Source organism: Vanellus vanellus, assembly GCF_965231255.1.
Source record: "Vanellus vanellus genome assembly, chromosome: 4".
In the NCBI taxonomy this organism is placed as follows: domain Eukaryota; kingdom Metazoa; phylum Chordata; class Aves; order Charadriiformes; family Charadriidae; genus Vanellus; species Vanellus vanellus.
Window position 1 is genome coordinate 42,916,146 of NC_138909.1, and position 23,486 is coordinate 42,939,631.

General features: G+C 39.0%; 1 protein-coding gene across 2 annotated transcripts in view; it reads left to right on the forward strand.

Annotated features, from left to right (window-relative positions):
* Positions 1-22,092, forward strand: part of CLCN3 (chloride voltage-gated channel 3) — a gene marked incomplete at its 5' end in the record, with an annotated part of 75,289 nt that extends 53,197 nt beyond the window's left edge. The window contains 8 exons of one of the 2 annotated variants that reach the window (XM_082482893.1): positions 285-491; positions 5,566-5,646; positions 6,882-7,427; positions 10,993-11,179; positions 12,542-12,940; positions 14,641-14,857; positions 17,206-17,281; positions 18,947-22,092. In XM_082482893.1, coding sequence (XP_082339019.1) covers positions 285-491; positions 5,566-5,646; positions 6,882-7,427; positions 10,993-11,179; positions 12,542-12,940; positions 14,641-14,857; positions 17,206-17,281; positions 18,947-19,105 — 1,872 coding nt within the window. In that variant the 3' untranslated portion in view covers positions 19,106-22,092. The remainder of the gene's footprint in view (positions 1-284; positions 492-5,565; positions 5,647-6,881; positions 7,428-10,992; positions 11,180-12,541; positions 12,941-14,640; positions 14,858-17,205; positions 17,282-18,946) is intronic. The other variant, XM_082482892.1, reaches the window with a different exon arrangement.
* Between the last annotated feature and the right edge of the window lie 1,394 nt (positions 22,093-23,486).

A 23,486-nucleotide genomic window follows, 5' to 3' on the forward strand; every position in this document is an offset into this window, starting at 1 on the left:
ATGAATGCGGTCTCAGAAGCTACTGCAGATTAATTATCTACTAAATGTCATTGATAATGTTGTTGTATGTTATTGCCCAGTGGTTTAGAGTAAGTTGCAAATGGAAAGCCTCTGGCAACCAAATAGACTCAGTGCAGCAATCTAAACAATACATGCTTTAAAGTGTGATAAAAGTAGTCATTTGGAAAGGATATTTTTTAAGTTATGCAGCTAAAATGATAAAATTATTTATTTTCTGAGAAAAGCAGAATACTATAACAGGTATTATTTTGCCTTTCTTCCAGATAAAAACTATTTTGAGTGGCTTCATCATCAGAGGTTACTTGGGGAAGTGGACTTTGATGATAAAAACAATTACTTTGGTCTTGGCTGTCGCATCGGGTTTGAGTTTAGGAAAAGAAGGTCCCTTGGTACATGTTGCCTGCTGCTGTGGGAATATTTTTTCCTACCTCTTTCCAAAGTACAGCACAAATGAAGCTAAAAAAAGAGAGGTAGGTTCTTGTAAAAGCATTTCCAGAATGTACTGAATAGCCATGCATTTACACTCTTTTGTTTAAAAGACAGTATTTGTTCTCTTAGACAGTGTTTAGGCTTGGATTATCAATAATTATTTATTGTGTTACTAACAATGTATTATCCCTAGCATTCTCCAAAGTAAATTGTTTCCATGTCAGAGTTAGTTTGCATTTCTCTCACCTCAGAGACCATTTGATTTAACTTAAATTCGTTCTGTTCTTCACTCTACATTTTGGTAATTGATAAGTGTCTTCAGTTGTGAAGACAGCAGAGGACTTTTGAACCTGTGAGCAAAGTACTCCTGGAAAAGGGTTGATGACAGCAATATTTCTGCTCTACTTCAGTTTTTTGTTGTTAGTGAGAGTGTGGTGGGTTAGCCTTGGTGCCCACCAAGCTGCTCTTTCACCCCTTCTCCTCAGCAAGACAGCAGGAGAAAATAAGATGAAAAGGTCAAGATAAGGACAGGGAGATCACTCACCAATTACCATCATGGGCAAAAAGACTAGACTTGAGCAAGATTACTTTATTGCTAATTAATAAGATAGTAGGATAGTGAGAAATAAAAACAACTAAAACCATGTCGCCCCCACTCTCCCTCCTTCCCAGGCTTAACTTCACTCTTCATTCTTCTATCCCAAAGCGGCACAAGCGGATGGGGAATGGGGGCTGCAGTCAGTTTGTAATGCTTTGTCTCCGCTGCTCCTTCCTCCTTGTGTTCTTCCCATGCTCCATGTGGGGTCCCACCCATGGGAGGCAGTCCTTCTCAAGCTCCTTCAGCATGGGTCCTCTCCACAGGGTGCAGTCCTTCAGGAACAGACTGCCCCAGCCTGGATTCCCCACAGGCTGTAGTTCCTGCCAGAAAACCTGCTCCTACCTGGGCTCCTCTCGGCAGGCCACGGCTCCTGCCAGGAGCCTGCTCTGGCGTGGGCTTTCCATTGGCTGCAGCTTCCTTCAGGGCACATCTACCTGCTTCGGCGTGGGGTGCTCCACAGGCTGCAGGGTGATCTGCTCTGCCATGGTCCTCCATGGGCTACAGGGGAACAACCTGCATCACCATGGTCATCTACACAGGCTGCAGGTGAACCTCTGCTCTGGTGCCTGGAACACCTCCTCCCTGTCCTTCTTCACTGACCTTGGTGTCTGCAGAGCTGTTCCTCTCACATTTTTCTCACACACTATCTAGATCCCTCTGCAAGGCCTCCTGTCCCTCAAGAAAGTCAACAGCACTTTGCAGTTTGGTATCATCAGCGAACCTGCTAATGGTGCATTCAACTCCTGCGTCCAGAACGTTGATAAATATATTGAACAGAACTGGCCCTAGAATTGAACCCTGAGGAACACTGCTGGTGACCGGTCGCCAACCAGATGTAGCCCCATTCACCGAATCACAGAATGATAGGGGTTAGAAGGGACCTCTGGAGATCATCTAGTCCAACCTCCCTGCCAGAGCAGGTACACTTAGAGCAGGTTGAACAGGATGCCATCCAGGCGGGTTTTAAATGTCTCCAGAGTCGGAGGTTCCACAACCTCTCTGGGCAGCCTGTTCCAGTGCTCTGCCACCCTCAAAGTAAAGAAGTTCTTCCTCATGTTTAGATGGAACTTCCTATGTTCAAGTTTGTGTCCATTACCTCTTGTCCTATCACTGGGCACCACTGAAAAAAGACTGTTCCCATCCCCCTGTCACTCTCCCTTAAAGTATTCATAAGCATTGATAACCCCCCCGTCCCCCATCTTCTCCAGACTAGAAAGACCCAAGTCCCTCAGCCTTTCCTCATAAGAAAGATGCTCCAGTCCCCTAATCATCTTTGTAGCCCTTTGCTATACCCTCTCCAGCAGTTCCCTGTCCTTCTTGAACCAGGGAGCCCAGAACTGGACACAGTACTCCAGATGTGGCCTCACCAGGGCAGAGTAGGGGTGGAGAATAACCTCCGTTGATCTGCTGGCCACACTCTTGATGCACCCCAGGATGCCATTGGCCTTCTTGGCACATTGCTGGCTCATGGTCATGCTGTTGTCCACCAGGACTCCCAGGTCCCTTTCACTACAACCCTTTGTGCCAGTCAGCCAGTTCTTCACCCAGCACACTGTGAACCCACTCATACTGCAGTTGGACAACTTTTCCAGAAGAATGCTGTGAGGGCCTTGCTAAAATCCAGAAAAACTGCATCCACCACCTTCCCTTCATCCACTACGCAGGTGACCTTATTATAGAAGGATATTGGATTAGTTAAACAGGACTTTCCCTTTGTGAACCCATGTTGACTGGGCCTGATGATTGCATTATTCTTTAAATGCCTTTCAACAGCACCCAGTATAATCTTCTCCATAATTTTTCCAGGAACTGTTAGGCTAATGGGTGTGTAGTGCCTGGGTCTTCTCTCGCATCCTTCTTGTAAATTGGAATAACATTGGCTAGCGTCCAGTTAGCAGGGACCTCCACAGACTCCCAAGACCTTTGGCAGATGATCGAGTGGAGTCCTGCCGTAACATCCGCTCCTTCAGTACTTTGGGATGAATACTATCAGGCAGCACGGACTTGTGAACATTCAGCTAATGCAGCTGGTCCCTTACAATTTCAATGTCTACAAATGGAAAGTCACTGTTCCCACACTTATGGTCCTCCAACTCAGAGGACTGGGCAGCCCAAGGTCTATCACTATCACAGAATCACAGAATTTTCAGAGTTGGAAGGGACCTCTAGAGATCATCTAGTCCAACTCCCCTGCCAAAGCAGGATTGCCCAGAGCACATTACTCAGGACTGCATCCAGGCGGGTCTTGAAAATCTCCAGAGAAGGGGACTCCACAACCTCCCTGGGCAGCCTGTTCCACTGTTCTGTCACCCTCACTGTAAAGAAGTTTTTCTGTGTATTTGAACGGAACTTCCGGTGTTCTAACTTGTGCCCGTTACCCCTCATCCTGTCACTTGGAACCATTGAAAAGAGCCTGGCTCCATCCTCCTTCAACCCACCCTGTAGATACTTGTACGCCATAATAAGGTCTCCCCTCAGCCTTCTCTTCTCCAGGCTAAAGAGTCCCAGCTCTCTCAGCCTTTCCTCATAAGGGAGATGCTCCAAGCCCTTAATCATCTTTGTTGCCCTTCGCTGGACTCGCTCCAGCAGTTCCCTGTCCCTCTTGAACTGGGGAGCTCAAAACTGGACGCAGTATTGCAGTTGTGGCCTCACCAGTGCAGAGTAGAGGGGGAGAATGACCTCCCTCGACCTACTGGCCACACTCTTCCCTATGCAGCCCAGGATTCCATTGGCCTTTTTGGCGACAAGGGCACATTGCTGGGTCATGGATAATTTACTGTCTACCACGACCCCCAGATCCTTCTCCTCCAAGCTACTTCCCAGCAGGTAGGTCCGTCCCTAACTTATACTGGTGCCTAGCATTCTTCCTCCCCAGGTGCAGGACCTTGCACTTGCTTTTGTTGAACCTCATGAGGTTCTTCTCTGCCCAGCTCTCCAGCCTGTCCAGGTCATGCTGGATGGCAGCACGGCCCTCTGGGGTGTCAGCCACCCCACCCAGTTTGGTATCCTCAGCAAACTTGCTGAGGATACACTCTGTCCCCTCATCCAGGTCATTAATGAATATATTAAACAAAATTGGACCAAGTATTGACCCCTGGGGGACACCACTGGTTACAGGCCTCCAACTAGCCTCTGTGCCGCTGATCACAACCCTCTGAGTTCTGTCCCGCAGCCAACTCTCAATCCACCTCACTGTCACCTCATCTAGCCCATACTTCCTCAGCTTCCTAATGAGGATGTCATGGGAGACAGTGTCAAAAGCCTTGCTAAAGTCAAGGTAGATGACATCCACGACTCTCCCCTCATCCAGCCAACCAGTTATAACATCATAGAAAGCTATCAGATTGGTCAAGCAGGATTTACCCTTGGTAAATCCATGTTGACCGCTTCCAATAACTTCCTGTTCCTCAACGTGTTTGGAGATGACATCCAGAATGAGTCGCTCCATTACCTTCCCAGGGACAGAGGTGAGACTAACTGGTCTGTAGTTCCCTGCAGTTCTTGCCTTTTTTGAAGATCGGAGTGATGTCAGCCTTCCTCCAGTCCTCAGGCACCTCTCCTGTTCTCCATGACCGTTCAAAGGTGATGGAGAGTGGTCTAGCAATAACATCCGCCAGCTCTCTCAGCACTCGCGGGTGCATGCTATCAGGGCCCATGGACCTGTGAATGTCCAGCTTGGCCAAGTGGTCTCTGACCCGGTCCTCCTCAACTGGGAGAAAATCTTCCTCTTTCCAGACCTTCCCCTTTGCCTTCAGAGTATGGGATTCATGAGGGACAGCTTTAGCAGTGAAGACCGAAGAAAAGAAGTCATTATTAAGAAAAGAAGGCATTATTATTAAAGACTGCGGCAAAAAATACGTTGAATGGCTCCACTTCTTCCTCATGCTTATTTGTCAGGTGACCATCTTCAACAAGTATTGGTCCAACATTTTCTTTAGACCTCCTCTTGCTATTAACACACTTAAAGAAGCACTTCTTGCTATCTGACACAACAATGACCAGTTTCAACTCTAATTGAGCTTTGGTCTTGTGTGTCTTCTCCGTGCATATAGGAACCACAGCTCTGTAATCTTCCTGCAAAGCCTGACTTCACTTCCAGAGATCGTACAGTTTCTCTTGAGCTCCACAAGGAGTTCCCTGTTCAGCCAAGCTGGTTTTCTGCCTCGCTTGCTTGACTTACAACACAGTGGAATCACCTGCTGGAGCGCAGAGAAACCTTGCTATAATTTCTTGAAAATTAGATATCAGCAGTTTCATACTGAAGCATAGACTCCTGGGGAGGCTTTGAGCAGTGTCCTTGGCTTCGTTGTGGCTTGTACCTGGTTGGTGGCTGCTGTGGCCGCTGGCCATATCTTACAAGCATTCTGATGCACTTACTTGATGCTTTTCTGTTAGCAAGCCTGTGTGTCCTTGATAGAAACTTTTATAAAAGACACTGATGACTGTAATCTGTACTTAATGTTTAAAGCGTATCACAGACTGCAAAAAAAAAACCCCTCATCGTTGTTCTTTTCCAGGTGTTGTCAGCTGCTTCAGCAGCAGGAGTATCTGTAGCCTTTGGTGCCCCAATTGGTGGAGTCCTTTTTAGCCTGGAGGAGGTATGTCAAGAGATGGCACTGAAGGATAGATATTAAGAAAAATATATGTTTTAGCATGAAAAATCTCAGATTCCTTTAAGCTGCAGAGTCTTTCCTAAGAAGGCAATTATTTTTGGACCCACATTTCAAAGTCAAGAGTCCTGTTACTGGCAATCTCCTAAAGATATTTTTTCTCTTTATTTGGATGAATGTCAGCTCTGCTTTATTCTCAGTTAAATTTTTCTGGAGAACGGCTGAGTCAGTTAATAATTATGGTTTATATACCGATAGAGATCCAGCAGTTTTTCACTCTAGGAGTGTATTCGAAAAAAGAAAGCCCAATTTATTTATTTATTTTTTTAATTTTGAAAGAGTCTTTAGAAACCTATTTGTCAGTTTTGTGAAGCAAGTTTTTCAACATTACTTTTCTTAAAGTTTCAGACACTAAACACAGTTGAATACGTTAATTATTAAAAAGGAAAATACGCTATAAAACTGACCTCTAAGGCAACAAAACCGTCTTCTCCAAGAAATGCTTTGTTTCAAATTAGTTTTCATTAGTTGTTTTCAAACTAGATAAGAATGTTATTTAGAACATTAGCATTTTAAAAGAAATATAAAAATATCTGAAATTATAAAAGGAAGCAAAATATTCTTTCATGTAATAATTTTGCTATATCATTAGGGTATTTTGAGGAACTCCTTTGTTGCCAAAAAATTCCAAAAAAGCTCTGAAGAAAACTCTTGAAATTCAAATCAGGCTGTGTGGGGCTTAAGTATGAAATTGCATGTTCTGTTTTGAGGCTTTTTTTTAACATTTTAATCATACTTCATAAAAATAACACATCTGCCAGAAACCTTTCAATGTTGAATGGAGATGAAAGAGCATTAGCGGGAAATTTGAGAGAGCAGCTAGTACACAGTCTGTTTTTTAGGAATGCTAGGTACTTAGAAACAGAGAAAGCTTTTAAAATAAATTACTATGCATTATTTCCTAACAATCTGAAAACAGCAGCGGTTTCAATACTACTTTAGTCCTGACTTTAAAATTGATGTAAGTGTGAATTGTTGTACAGCTTTTTAAAAATGTGTATGTGCTGGAGCACCAATATTCCAAGGGATAGGAATAATACTGATAATGTAAGAGCACTTTGTTTTAGCATATACTGTGGGAGCAGCAGTACTGTAACATATGCATAAAAGTCTTAGCAGTATTTTTAATGGAATCACTAATTCTCTTGTATTGCTTTTTTCAGGTCAGTTACTATTTCCCACTGAAAACTTTATGGAGATCATTTTTTGCCGCGTTAGTAGCTGCATTTGTTTTAAGGTCCATCAATCCTTTTGGTAATAGCCGCCTAGTTCTTTTTTATGTGGAATATCACACTCCTTGGTACCTTTTTGAACTGCTTCCTTTTATTCTTCTGGGAGTATTTGGTGGGCTCTGGGGAGCGTTTTTCATCCGAGCAAACATCGCATGGTGTCGTCGACGCAAATCTACAAAATTTGGGAAGTATCCTGTCCTGGAAGTTATTATTGTTGCAGCAATAACAGCTGTCATTGCATTTCCTAATCCATATACAAGGCTAAACACCAGTGAGCTTATTAAAGAGCTCTTTACAGACTGTGGGCCATTAGAATCCTCCTCCCTCTGTGACTACAGAAATGATATGAACGCGAGCAAAATAGTAGATGATATTCCTGACCGTCCAGCAGGCACTGGAGTCTATTCAGCTATATGGCAGTTGTGTTTAGCACTCATATTTAAAATAATCATGACAGTCTTCACCTTTGGTATCAAGGTAAGCGTGAATACGGTGCTGCATCATCTGCTGTGATTATTTAATTATTGCCTTTCTCATTTTCCATCTCTCAAAGCTAGCAGCTTTGTTTATAGATTTTTTTTTCATGTGTCATTCTTTTGAAAAAAGGTCTTTTTACTGTTGATTATAAGCAAGTCTTGTAGAAAACAATATTAAGTTTATTTAAATTTAAACTAGCCCTTTGTTCAGTTGAATAGAAATGTGCTAAATTTAATAGGGGACAGTAACTGTGGATGGATGGCTGTTTGTATGGACCTGATTCAGCAATAAGGGTGATTCTAAAATTTCCAAGAGATAAGTTCAGCTGAGTTCAAACATAACCACTCAGTTTCCCTAGTCATGTTACATGGAAGAAGACAAGACTGTACCTCTTGAACAGCTTGTAGGTTGGTTTTTTTTTTTTAATGCCCTTATTTTAGCACATAAATGCAATTACTGCAGACTGTCAAAGGGAGCTGATAATGATTTATTTCCTGAAATTTCCAGTATTGCATGTCACGACTAGAATGCAAGCTTTGTTCGTGTGACTGTGATGGGAATTTCTTCTCCATTACAAAGCAGCATAGTTTTTGTCTTTCCTGGTCATTTTGTAAATCTGTTTTGGAGCTCTCTTCAGCTTCTCTCCAACCTGTGTCTATTTTCTGAGTGACATATAACTGTCATGCCTTCATCATTTTCTGTCTTGTCAGTCTCCCTTCATAGTTTTTTGCAACCACATCGTTATCAAATGTGTCTTAACACAAACGTAATGTAGAATGTTCACTAAGCAGGATTTGTGTTTAAATTAGCTTTAACTCTCAGTCTACATAGCTGTTCCATGTAACTTCATGCATGAGAAAACACACGCTACTGTGAGGGTGGTTGAACACTGGAATAGTTTGTCCAGAGAACTTGTGGAGTTTCCATCCGTGGAGATACTCAAAACCTGACTGGATGCAATCCTGGGCAACCTGCTGTAGTTGACCCTGCTTGAGCAGAGGTGTTGCACTAGACAATGTGGAGTGGTCACGTCCAACCTCAACCATTCTGTCATTCTGTAATTGATAAAACAATATTGTTTTGTGTTTTCCATGTGTTGATATTTTAGAAGATGTTGCAGTCTGTTGTTTGAAGTTATTTTCCGTATATTGGTTGATGGGTAAGAGAAATCTGTTGTGTGTGTTTTAAATACTAGTCTTCCATAAGTCAGAATTTCAGGCGTTATTCTAAGACATGACCACTCCAATGTGTTGTATTTACTTACTGTGTTTCACTTACAACTAGGGCTCTGCCCTTCTCAGCTTTATAACATTCCTTACCATTCATGCATTTGTGGGCATCTATCTTTTTCTCATGGGATTGCCACCATGGGATTCCTGCTGCTCTTACTGCCAGGAACAAGGATCAGCAGGAAGCTGATAGGGCAGTGGTTTGGGGGTTTTGGTTTTGTTTTCTTTCAGGCTTTTGTATGTACACTGTACTGCTTATTATCAGTAGACTCGTTTCTGTGTCTAAATGCTGATGATCAACAGTTGGGGTGGGATTACAGCTTTGCCTCAGAACCTGACTGGTATGCAGCTGCACTACCAAAGAAAGTTGCACCCGTATCCTGATTCCTTGTTTCAAAGGCGATACATGTGCCACAGAACAAATAATTTCCTCTTGGGTATAACTTCAGTTAGGCTGGCACACACTGGAGAAGAAAGCGGAGACAAGGTGGAACCTAACTTTTTTTCCTTGTTCCTTCTCAGTGAAGGTTCCTTTCCTCTTTGTGACTTGTGATTCAGAGGCTTATGTAAACGAATGCAGCTGTAAAATCATAATTACAATAGACTTGTAACCATTATCCACATGTGATGGAAAGAAGAGAAGGAGCTAGATGCATAAAAAAGTTATGTTAACAAAGGACCAGAAACAATTTGGATGTAATTCCCATGTGGAGACTGAATTTCTGTGGCATACTGCTGTAGCAGACTGGAATCTGAGGCAGTTTCAAAGATTTATTCAATTACTTTTGTATCTGAAATGTTATTTTTTCAGGGTGCTATCGAACTGTTCGCCGAGAAAGAATTTCATTCAGGAAAAAGAATTGGATTTTAACAGTTGGAACGGGGTTTACACGCATGATTGATTAGTTGTGGGAAACAACAGTAGTGGTATAAATGCATAATTTTGGATATTACAGTAAAATGATAGCATTGAATAGTTACCTCTAGCAACACTGACATATTGGGTAATTCAAGATGGGAATGAAGGATTATTAATTTTTTCCCCCAAGCCTATGCTGCTGGCTTTCAAACACGAAGTTTGCTATATTTGTTTGTCCTTGGTTTGTCTGTTAGAAATCATCTTTGCAACCATAAATACTGGCAATATAATAATAACAGATTCTGAAATACAGTTCTGCACCAGCTGTTGGATTCCGTGGCAAAATTTATAGTTTGGAATTGCACAATACTTACATTTCACAGCTGTACAGTGGGGAAAAAAATTAAATTGTGTGTCCTGTTACACATTTTGTGCATTTTTTTTTAACAAAGTTGTTTTGACAAGATGGGCTTAGGTCCATTTAGACAAAAAAGTGAAAACTCTACTACTTATTTCTAGTTGGATCTGTAACTCAGTCACAGCAGAAAATACTTTGATCCTAACAATGGTGTGAGGAGAAGCAGCGCACATTTCCAGTTTAATGAGACATTTAGACACCAGTATGTTTTTTGGAAAGAAGATTAGCTTCCTAAGGAGAAAAGATACACAACAGCAGTTTCTCAGGTGAACCCTCACTACTTATGAAGCTACTGATAAAAGCAAGACTTGTAATAATATTCTACTAAGCTGTGTTGGTGTGACAAGGCTGTGTGGCCTTTTCAGATTTTAGTTAATAACAGAAAAACAGTTTAAATAATTAAAATTACAGTAGGAACAGCAATGTGTTTTTACAGCAATGTGTTACCTGCTTTTTGCAATGGGAGTTGTCCTGCCTTTTTCTCTTTTAGTGTATTTAGCATTCTATATACACCCCTTTGTATGGGAAACTGCAATATAATAAGCAAAGTCTCTTTTAAAAATCACCTATTTAGTTGGCCATCTAATTTACAGCAGTATTAGGAAGCGGTTTGGGAAGGCAGTCCTATGAGCAAAGCTTGTTTAGTAAGTGAGTGTTGACTCAGAGGAACATGAAGTGATAAAGGAGATGGGAAATGGTAAGGAAGGCTTCTCAGTACTCGTAACACAGCTCAGATTGGACACACACGTGGTAAGAATTGTGCTGTTGGCACTGAGAGTCTGTTTTGTGGGTGCTGTATTGGTGATAGACTTGCTCTTAAATACAGTAGAATATAAATAAGCATGCTCATAAAATGGATTCAGCTGACCAGGTTGATCAGAGGTATCAATAGCATTGTGTTAAGTTTCACTAACCTTGCAATGTCAATTTACATGTTTTTAACATGACAATTTGAGCATTTGCATCTCTTTTGGGAAAAAAAAAAAAGCATTACTTATAAAACTATGCATCAGGTATGTTCTCATCAGCATGACAGCAGTTTTTCTGGTTTTGTTGCAGGTTCCCTCTGGGTTGTTCATACCTAGTATGGCAATTGGAGCAATAGCAGGAAGGATTGTAGGAATTGCCGTGGAGCAGCTGGCTTACTACCATCATGACTGGTTCATTTTCAAGGAGTGGTGTGAAGTTGGAGCTGACTGTATTACGCCTGGTCTTTATGCCATGGTTGGTGCTGCTGCATGCTTAGGTAACTAAAATATAACAAAGTAAATAAGTATCTGATTGATTGTATGTTTCCAAAATAATGATTAAAAATTAAGGGAGATAAAAACCTGCGTTTTGGAACACCTTTTTATGTGGACTAATCTCTCTTCAGCGTAATACATTCAAATCTTTACACAATACTGTCAGATCCTTGTGAATGAGGAATAATGTGAAATTTAAATTGACTATATGATGAGAAAAAGAAGAACTTAAATAGGAGTGTTTGCTTTCTCTTTTTGGTATCAAGAGGTGTCATTACTACATCAGTCAGAAAAATAATTTTCTTGAAATGTATAAAGTAGAGGATTTGCAGAGTCAAGTACTGTTGAAATTATTACAAGGAGGTGATGTGATGAGCTGCCACATCTACATGAATTGCAAAAAATGTACTTGAATTTCATAATCCAAACAAAACTTTCAGAAGTGTCTGATGATTTGGGGAATCCAGCTTGAGGTATTTTTAATAAAACTGTTGAAAATCAGCTTCATGGAGAGATGCTTAAGCTGGGAACCTAAACTAGGAGAGGCTTTTTGAAGGCCTTGTCTTGTCCTAGCTTACAACTTCATTGCCTTAGAAATTAAACTTAAAAACTATTAGTACAGCTTCTGCGAAAAGTAGACTTTTTCCTTAAGGAAAAGCACATTTGAATGATCAAATAAGCTAGTGGTACCGATGTAGTTTTTGGAGAGATTGTTTTGGTTTTTAATAGTTCATCTTGAATCACTTCTGAATGCATTGAAAGAAATATTGTATTCTTTTATTGAATGAAGATATGGCATCAGAAACCTTGGCAGAAAAAACATCTTGAATACTAACAAAAGAGAAATATAATGCCTGTTTTCTCCCATTGTCCAAGAAAGAGATTTTTTTTTCATCAGCTCAGAATTCTCTTAAGCTTTTATGATTCAGCAACAGCATTAAATTCCTAATTCTTTGGACGATATAGGTGTTGAGCTGCTACCTGTGACTTCCCTGAATTAGTTTCATTCTTTTTCCAAATTTTTGACTTACTGGATTTCCTTGCATTTCACAGTATTTTTAACCTAGATGTGGTGTGGAGAAATACTTAGTTTGATTCTTAGGTTACATGTAATAACTGCACGTATTTTTCAAATCCCTTTATTCTCTCACTTTCTAGAAATTTTCCCTAAAGCTGTCTTTTTTACTTCTAAAAGTTTTGAGTTCATTTTTCCTGTCTGTTTCTGTTTGTATTACACAGAATGATGTTTGTCAGATTACCTTTAATGGCAAAGTCACTTTTGCAGTTCTCAACAGGAAGGCAGGAAATTCTAAATTCGTTATTATCTGATACTAGAATGTTACTGACTACCATTTTTCTTGCAGGTGGTGTGACAAGGATGACTGTGTCCCTGGTAGTTATTGTCTTTGAGCTAACAGGAGGGCTGGAATATATTGTGCCCCTAATGGCTGCAGTGATGACCAGTAAGTGGGTAGGAGATGCCTTTGGTAGGGAAGGCATCTACGAGGCACACATCCGACTGAATGGATATCCTTTCTTGGATGCAAAGGAAGAATTTACTCACACAACACTGGCTGCTGATGTTATGAGACCTCGAAGAAGCGACCCACCATTAGCAGTTCTGACACAGGATAATATGACAGTTGAAGACATAGAAAACTTGATCAACGAAACCAGCTATAATGGTTTTCCTGTTATTATGTCAAAAGAATCGCAGAGACTGGTGGGCTTTGCTCTAAGAAGAGATTTAACTATTGCAATAGGTAATTATCTTCCAGTATTGCATGATTATATATGCCAATTTAAATGATTCTATAGCTTGAAACAGAATTTACTCTGTGTGTTTCTAGACTTATTTCAGGTTCAGATACCTTGCACAGGCTGGCTATTCCTTTATTGAAGTATATGATTATCTTCAATAGCAGGCTCTAAAATGGAGAAAAATTTAGTCTCTCTGTCTCTCATAAAAAGTTGTCATAATGAAGTAGGCCAAAACATCATCTAGTTGGTATTTGTGTTTGTTTTGAGGCTTTTGCTAGTATCTCTTTTCCTCAAGTGATGCTACATTAACATTCTTCTTAAAAATTGAGTAATTCTTATTTCAGAACAGCAGGATTCTGTGAGAATTACTGTCCAAGTAATTTTTAAATTTAAATGTATATCATATTTCTCTCTGACAGTATGTTATTTACTGTTGTTATAACAACTAAGACTGTATTATGGAGAGATAAGCGAAATATTAATTACTTTAGGTTTCTGTTTTTCAATTTGTTTGTGTAACGGGAAATTTGGCCTTGGGCATACGAGCACACAAGCCCTGTTCAGGCCCTCTCTCGCTGGGTGAGTATTATAACTTGTGTGATAGCAGTGCTTTGTGCACTGGCAAGAAAAATTCTCTGGATTTTGAGGATGCTATCATAACCAAAGGGGAAAAAAATCATTGTTATGTAAGAAAATTTAACAAAACTGTAACATTCAGTGCATGAAATCAGATGTTGAAGTTGCATCTTAAACTACTTTTTTTTTTTTCTTAATTCATAAGATTGTACATGGACAAGTATCTTGAGAAAGAGACACAAAAGTCTGCCGAAACTTTAAAAAAAATAGTTTTGTGAACACAACACTATTTATGTCAGTAAAACTTTTGCCTGTGGCCTTAATACTGTATATACTATGGTATTACACTATATTGGATGTATAGGAATGTCCAAAACTTGGAAATTATTGTAGACATCATACTGGTTTCAGTTTGCATTTACTTAAGAGTAAATGGGGGAATAGCATAACATTCTTCTAATAATGCACTTTCACAGGTAAGGTTTATTTCAGCTGCTGATTGCACAGTGCGAGTTGCTTAGTCTTGGATTTTGGCTGGCTTAAGAGAATCACTGTGTGAAACAGCCCAGGCTACAGGGGGTGATGCTGTTGTCACTAAGGTGATAAAGACATGAAAAGGAAGAGGATCCAGTTCACAAAAAGCTAAATAAATTAATTATAAATGTCAATATTTTCAGAGTGATCAGAAATTAGTTCTTTGGTTTCAAACCAACAGTAATTCCACCTGTTGGAATCATGACAGGGGAGCTGTCAATTTGAGATTGCCTTTCCCCTTGACAGTTTCTTCAGCAGCCACCTATGTGTTTCCTGCATGTTATTTTTTATAAGTCTTTCCACCTCTTTATAGTAAATAAAAGTTATTTATTGGAGTGAGAAAGGTGGTAGCTGAACAGCTAAAGCTTTATGGTAGATGGCTTTTGTGATTTCTGCACAAGCATTTCTTAGGGATAAAGGAGTGGCTATGGAAACACATCGAAATAGCGTTTATTAGACTGTCAGCATGTAGAGAATAACATCAAAGTCTGATAGTGTTGATTGATCTGTCTGCCTGCACTAAATTATCTTGTTCCAAGAATGTAAATTCTTCCTCCTCTGCTGTTTTCCTCCTCCCCTCTTTTTCTTAAAGAAAGCGCTAGAAAGAAGCAGGAGGGGATTGTTGGCAGTTCCAGGGTCTGTTTTGCCCAGCATACCCCATCGCTTCCAGCCGAAAGCCCTCGACCTTTGAAGCTTAGAAGCATACTTGATATGAGCCCTTTCACCGTGACAGACCACACACCAATGGAAATAGTGGTGGATATTTTCCGGAAGCTGGGTCTGAGGCAGTGCCTTGTTACACACAACGGGTGAGTAAAGTGGCAGCAATGCTGCTCATCTTGTTAGATACAGTAATCTTCACTTCCAGGAATCAGAGTGTTTGAACCAGGATATATTCCAGGATTCACGGTATTTGAACCCATAAGTTTGGTACTGCAACTGAGGACCCTAACTGTTTGTTAAGAAGGTGCTGTGCTGTGGCACTTCTCTTAAATTCTTACTCCTCCCTTGTATTCCAAGTGAGCAATCAGGTTATTTCAGGCATTTTAAGATGTTCTGTTGAAAATTAGCTCTCATTCAGCAAGTTTTATGTGTGCAGCTTGCATGTGGAGGACACGCAACTTGTCTCGCAGAAATTTAGTCTTGTGTGTTGCACAGTCTGTGTTTCCTCGTTCTTATATATGTATGCTCTGGCAATGTGCAATGTCCCAGCTATTGAACATCTACAAGTATCTGGGTTCATAAAAAGTAAGGGAGAAAATGATCTAGTCGATATATCCTTTTCTGGAGTTTAGTGATGGCGATTACCACCAAGCTCTTGGTTTTGGAATACTAACAATTAAGTAACTGTTACTAGTTCTGGAACTTCAATCCAGAAGTTTCTACACTTCAAAATATTTCAAGAAAGTAATTTTAAGATTTGGAATGTTTGTAAATGAGACCACAGGCAGTTGTCATGTGATTGCCCACTAAATAAATCAGCCCTAGGCATGGAAACATAAATGTTCATTATAATTGCCTCTTATCTAAACTATTCCTTTTTTTTTACATGATCTTTTTCTGTGTAGCTGTTCCTTTAACATTCTGCTTTCCTGTATCTCTTGCGTTAAACACTTGACACACAACATTGCAGCTCCTACCATACTATCTTGCTTTCTCTTTAGCAAGTCTTTTAAGGCACCTGGGGAGTGAAACATTGTCTGCTAATCCACTTCATTTAGGATCAATGTCCATGGGACAAAACCCAAGGAACCTGGAATATGGGTGGGACTTTCTTTTGTTTTGCTGTGGGCTAAAGGACTGCTGCTATAAGTGGCAAATATTTAAATATCACATTGCTATCCAAGTTTAATTTTCCAGATGTATTTTAAAACAGATTAATTTTAAATGTTCTGCTTTTCTTTTTTCTTCAATGCATCCCTGTATTGAACAGCAAGTAGATGTTTTTGGAAGCATAAATTACTTTAAAAACCTTTCTCTGATGGGGAAAGGACGTCATGATCTGACACTTAGAAGTCAGTGCAGGCATGCAATTATTGTTGTTTTGGGGAGGGAAATTTGAATTGATAAAACTTCAATGAAGAATATTTACTATGATTTTTTTTCTTAGTTTCTGTTGGGGTTGAGTGCTCAAACATTGGCATTGATGCTTAAATCGACTCTAAAGAAAGCTTAATTGTGCAAACCTATGTCAAACTGTACTAGAAATTTTTAAGTATTTCATGATAAAGTAGCAGCAAGTATGGATGGCTTTAATAATTCACTGTTTTCAGACATTCATATTTTTTGTCCTACTTCAATTTACAAACTTGTGATATCCCACTGTCCATTACAACAATATCAGACAGTAAATACTAGTCCTAGTGGTATTTAGCCATGGCATATAGCCGTGTGGACATCAAGGACTAATCTATAATTTGGCAGATTTCCTGCATATTGAATATACCCACACAAAGACACACATCAACTTATTGGTTCCAGTCCAGATTGGAATAGAAATTGGTGTTGATGACAAACATGGAGGTACATAAAGACTGAACTTCACTTTTCCTAATTTGTACCAGAATATCCGTTCCAAGGAGTTGCTCTTGAGTAGTTACTCACTACTGTCATGAATGAGACATTTGTCTGGATTGGTCTGTTTCTAGGGGCACCAGATAACCCTGCATTATAGTGCAGCTTCACACCTCAATTGCTATGACTTTACACAGTTATTACTTTGTTCATCTACTGTGGCTTGTTAAAATGTGAATCATTTATCTGTATTATCTGTGAGGAGAAATAACTATTAAACAAAGGAAATAAAATAGATCTCAGTGCCTCTAAAACCTGAAGAGATGTGAATTTGGGGAGAAGGGATGAAGTATGCTTCCCTCACGTGTACTCGATATGAGAAAGATACTGCTCTGGGGTGGTTGAAGATCCAATTGTGTTCAGCATTTTGGGAGAAAAAGAAAAAAGACAATGTCTGGGGAAGGGTACTGACTTTCAAATCATTTTTCATTTAATTATCTCATTAGCTTTCCTGCAACCATTCTTTTTGCCTTTTTTTTTTTTTTTTTTTAGTTTTGCTCTGCTCTAATCCTTTTTCATTATGATTAGAACTTTTTTTTAATTTGATTTCACACAGTTATTAGCATAACATGATCTGTTTCAGGATTGTCTTGGGGATCATCACAAAGAAGAACATATTAGAGCATCTCGAGCAACTAAAGCAGCACGTCGAACCCTTGGTGATTAGATATATCAGATCTCATAATTAGACACATTAGAAGTCAGGAAGCATGAAACTTGTGAACTGTTCAGGGCTTTTATGACATCGGCTGAACAATGAAATCATCTTGTGCTAAAAATTTGTATTAAACCATAAATCAATATGTGCAAAATCCTTTTGTAGAAATTAAGCTGTTAATACGGATGTACTGTTAGTCACAACATTAAAGGAAAGTAAACAATAGACTTTCTGATCTTTTTGTTCTTAGGATCACATAGATCCATCTAGTTGATGTGCTGCTTTCCCCGGGTGGAAAGCACGCAGCTAGGAATACTTTTTCCCTGCCTAATGCAAATTAAGATTTTCTTATATGCCACTTTCTGTTTCTGATCTTGACAGCTTTAAATAGCTGTTAAGTATCAAAGTATCACGTCTTTTAAGAAGCAAAACTAAGCATGTTTTTAATGTATCGCAGCACTAGCTCTTCCCTGTAATCCTCCTTTATCGACATGATTTTTTAAAAGTACTCTTCTTTTTAGTAAAGTCCTGTGATTCTGCTGCTGTTACCTACAGCAATTAATGTACTCCTTTATAAAATGTTCAGTGATATCCTAAGCCACTAAGTGGCATGCTACTGTGTCGACTATTGACTTCAGAATATAGATATTGTTTTAACCGTGATGTTGTGAACTAACCTTAGCTTAGATGGTAGACTTTGTCTTCATTTGGACATGGGTTGCTAGTTACAGCTCTACTAAATATACCCACCAAGTTTAGCTGCTTATGTGCAAAACATGCTAATTATTTTCTCATTTTATGCTAATATTTCACAAGTATTTCATGCGTCCTTTAATAAGACAAAACAAAATGTACTAACCAGAATAACAAGGACAGCAGCTCATTCATTCTGCTCTTTGCTTCTCCTGTGATATTATCCTTTTGGACAGTCTCACCCTTTTTGATATTTCATGGAGTTATAATTTTAAAAGCCATGAAGATGCTGTCCTAAGAGCACAGTATCTAAATTGGAAAATGAAAGCTTCCTTTTCTTATTCACAATTTGTTTTCTAAAGCTGTGAACTCCAAAAAATAGTTAACTATTGTTTATCTTACCAAAGTTTCATGGCCAATATGGTGCATTCCTATGAATACATTCAGCCTGAGCCAGTGCATCAGCCTGGAAGGATCCTTATGATTTAAAAATGGAGGGAAGGGGAGTTTGATTTGCCATTAGGATTTGGGGCCATCAAGCGGTATGTCCCTTCTGATGGCTAGCTTGGAACATGCTTCCCTTATGAAATGGGATCAATATCACTTCTTTTTCATACCTCTTTTTTCTTTGTCCCTCTTTTTTACTTTTTTGTTGGCATACGCTAATCAAAATTTCATTTTTGTAGAAACAAAAATAAAAATTGTCACGGGCTCTACTTGTATTACTTGTATGTCATTAAAACAGACTACAGCTGTCAGAGACCATCTGATATGGTGTCTCAGCATTGCTGTCTTTTAACCAACCGGTGGTTCCTCAATATTTTGATTAATAAAATGTTTTTGTTTAAATAAGAAAATCAGGCTGTTTACTTTTGCTCTATTCCTGTCAACAAAAAGGACTTGGCTACAGATTTGTTCTGCTTTATTATTTTCCTGCTTGGATTAATGTCGATCTTCCATTTATCCTTTTCAGGCGCCTCCTTGGCATTATAACAAAAAAAGATATCCTCCGTCATATGGCCCAGACGGCAAACCAAGACCCCGCCTCAATAATGTTCAACTGAAACCCATAGCTGAGGAGAGAGAGGAAACTGAAGAGGAGGTTCATTTGTTGAATAGCACAACACTTTAGTCTGGGGGATACTTCTAAAATCAGAGACGAGAGCTGGGTTTTTGCGTAACAGTGCTGCTGGAAATCAGGAGTTGGTCTGGGGGAATATGTGGCGAGGAGGAAGGCTGATGGGAGCGAGGGAAGGGAGAGCTGCTGTCCTGCACTGGATGCGTCCCGAGACGTCAGGTCTGCCATGATAGTGCAGTGGGTGAGCTGTGCGAGGTGGCGCAATTCTCCAGCCCCAGCCTGGTACTTCAGCCTTGAAGAGATCTGGTAGTAGTCCCTGTTTCTGGAGGGATCGTTCTGAATTGAGCCATCGTACGGAGACTGAAAGGTCTTGCCCTTTTTACCATTGAAAACTGTTGTGTTAACTCATGAAACGTATTAATTATTACACGTCACCTTTCTACATTCCAGAAGAGCTTTATTTCTCTCTCTCCTGAGCCGTAACAAAGCCTCTTTAAAATTGGTGTGCCCTTTTCAAGCAGTTGTTTCTCATATTGAGATGTACTGTGAGTTACTGAGGTTCGATCACAAGAAGGGAGGTTTTTCTTGTGCCATTAAACGTGTAAGTTTGTACATCACGAAATGCTCGGGGCAGTACAGATCCACTGCGACAAAAACAGATTGAACAGGTAATACCGTGCGAGACTTCTTTCAACCCGTGCGCGGTCATGCTACGAGAAAAAATAAAACCAGATGAAACATGCGTTTCATAGAAAAATACTGTTTTTGCTGCAGAAAATATCAATAACGTGACCTGGTCTTATGCAATTTTTGTATTATTGAAAACACTATGATATATACCAATGTTGTGCAGTATAATGAAAAATACTGCTATTCTACTAGTTAAGAGCTGGAACAATTCTGTATACGTGTATCTGGTAAAAATTGCATGCTACAACACTGGAGATCTTCCCCCCCCCCCCCTGTAAAATTTGAGAACGGTCATTTTTATTTTTTCTTCTCCACAAAAGACGTTCCACTGCTGACATGGTAGGAAGAAATGTAACTCATAACTTGCACTAAATGTATATTATTTTTCTTGAAGTTTTACCATTCTTTATTTATATTTGTATGGATTAAAAAATCTATTAAATATGAATCAGTTAATATCTCACATAACTAATTACCTTTTTAATGTGATTTTATAGAATAATTCATAATCCTCTGCAAGTGACGGAGGATTAGCAAATGTTTACAACTAGATGAAGGGTTTAAACAAAATGGTTTCTTTATGATCCAACTTGCATATAAGATCATTTTCAAATGCAACTTTCACTGCCGTTACCTTGAGATTTCCTTTTTCCTTTACTAGCAGATAACTGGAACAGTAATATTAAAATTTTATTTTTAAAAACTGCAGGGTTTTAAAAATAATAGTAAGAAAGCAACTATAATTTTTAGATTGCTTTTGACTCTTTTTATTTTTTTCTTTTTTTTTTTTTTCCCCAAGTATATAAAGGTGTAAATGCTATGTAGCCACAGAAGATGAGCAGAAGGGCAGAATCTAATCCAGTACTTGAAAATTTGGCAGGACTTCAAAATCCAGCAGCAACACACACACTAGCAGGTGAACTGACAGATCCCCAACTTCTTTACTTTTTTCTTTCCCATCACTAGATTAATTTGTTTCATATTCATTTTGTCAAGCCACCACAAACACATGCAGAGGAAAAAAGGCAATATGCTATAGGCGTTAGGTTGGGAGGAAAAAAAATAAAAAATCTGGCTGACAAAAATCATGCTTTACAACAGGGGTTTTGATAAAATTTCCTTCTTTTAACAATTATGCCTACAAAATTTCAAAAATATAAATGGTGAAAGTCTATAAATTAATAATCCTAGGTATCTCTAGGGCATTCATCACAGTTACCTCAAATGTCTTTATTTGCAAAGTACGCAGGATGATTTTATCTTAAGTACGATAACATAGTGAAAACAAAATTCTGGTACTTCTGGCAAGCTCCAAAATAATGCCTGTGCTTAAGTGCTCTCCTGAATTTTTACCGATTTTTCTCGAGTATAAAACTACCATTTACATCTCATCATCTCATCTCTGGCAGCAACTGGAACGAGTAGAAAGCGGAATGTGCCAGTGCACTCATGGTGGTCAGCCCCTGTATTAAAAATGGGTTTGGAACCAAAACAGAGAATCGGGCTGTGTTAAGATGGGATTGTTGCAGCAACTAGCCGTATTCTTCCACGAGAAATCAGTGCTAGCAGTTCAAAGCTGCTTATGTTGCATTGCGTAAGCCTGAAAAAACTTTACAGAAGAAACTTCACAAAGCAGGATTTGGCCCATTTACAGAAGGCAGCTCTGGAAGTTGTCTGTGATGCTCATGTCTGTTGTCCAATTTTTTTTTACAGTAGAAGAATATAAACGCACTACAGGTATAAAAATTGCTTTAACTCAGTTTGAAACCTGTGCCATTTCTGACATTCTCATAAACACTGCTCTGTGTACTGTATTAACTTGCACCTAATTCTACAGACTGTACTGTCTGAATTAAAATACAGTTCACACCCCTGCTGTGTTTTATAATTTCAGTATGGGTCCCGAGCACTGCATATAAATTGTGCATCTCTGCTCTTCTTACCTGCTAAGCTTTCCCTGTTGACATTTAAAACGTCTTCTGGTAAACATATGCTAGAGGTTCTGATAATGAAGTATGTGTGCCTGTGCTGTGCAACAAGAATTTTCTAACCTGAAACTTCCAGCGCCTTACTCAAGTTACTAATTTGAAAAAAAAAATATATGTGGTGGATGGGAGGGGGAAAGTGTCAGCATTTTTGGTTTTGTTTTTTTTTTTTTTTCTTTTTTTTTCCCAGACCATTCAGTTACTGGTTCATGAAGAATGCATTCTTTGTTAATCTGTGATGTTGCCTAGAGCTGTATTTAATATTGATCTTAATGTTTTTATTTATAATAGTGTGGTAGAGCTGCATATCATTACAGTAAAGATTCTGATTACTGTGATGATTTAATCAAACATTAAAAACTTCTGTATGACCATTTATTGTTCTGTCATGTTTTCTCATTGTTTTCACAAACAATATTTGTATTGATTTTTGTAGTTATTTTACCTGAGAGAAAATTAACAGCTAGGAGTTTTACATACAAAACTAGTAAGGAGGTAACAAGGAAAAGAATGATTTTTAGGAAGAGATGCAGTCTTTGCATTGCGTAGTATGTGGCTACAAATCAGTAGCCAAATCAACCCACTCAAACAGGTCAGTATTAGCGTTTTTTTTTTCCAAAATAGAAAATTTAAAAATTGTTTGAGTTACATAACTACAGAATAGTTGGCTTCCTGATTTAAAAGTGGATTATGCTTTTACTGCCTAAAAGCCAGGATTATGCAGTTTCTACACAGTACAGTTTTAGTACCTCTGGTTTAAAAAAAAAAAAAAGTTAAGTTAGACAATTGTTGATGATGTGTATTAATGATGATACTTTGGTATTTTTTCAATTGGTGCAACAGTTTTCCTTATCAATTAGAGATTAATAGATAAGACTGGAAAAATCCATACTAAGGTCCCCATTGTTACAGATTAAAGTTCATATTTAAATAACAATGCAAAAGGTGAACACTTTGTTACTTGTATGATGTACAGGGCATTAATGTGAAGGTCTCTTCTGCTTGGAACCTAAAAAGTAAGGGGGGAGTGAGACTGAATTTTCAAGAAAGTACCTCTTTTTTATGTAGAAAACATAAAACTCTGGTCCCATGATAAAGTCCCTGTATGCTTGTGCCTATGGTTGAAGAAATGGAACATTTATATGCTGAGTGAAAGGGGTGGGGTTGTCAGAGTTACAAAAGTAGATGTGGCATGCAATTCTGAGAACTGAAAACACCTTTTTTGATTTAAAAACTCTGACTTACATTGTGAATTATTAGTTTACGTTGGAAGGGACCTCTGGAAGTAAAACAGTTTGCTAAAAAGTAGGGACAACTTTGATATTTGAGCATGTTGCTGGTGGCCTATAATCTTCCATAGCAGGACTTTTGGCATTAGGAATGACATGAACTGCCCCAGTAGCAGTCACATCACTGTATGGTGTCAGGCCTCTTGATTAAGAGCAAATGTTATTTTCCATCGGGTTTTGGGCTGTTCCTTCAAGCAGTTGCCTGAGAATAAAATGCAAAGTGTAACAACAACAACAAAATAAAGCAGTGAACCAATGAACTTGAAAAAAATTTGCATCTTGTACAAAATCAATTCTATTCTCAAAAGTCCAGATTAGTGAGAACAGGGTGATTCATCAAATAAGGTAGCAAATGCAGCAGAATTTCCAATTTATCCTGTAAATGTCAGTTTTGAATCTTATTTGTTTCCTGTTAATTCAGCCATATCCAGAAGACTGAGACCTCATCTAGTGCTTTGTTGTAATGCAAAA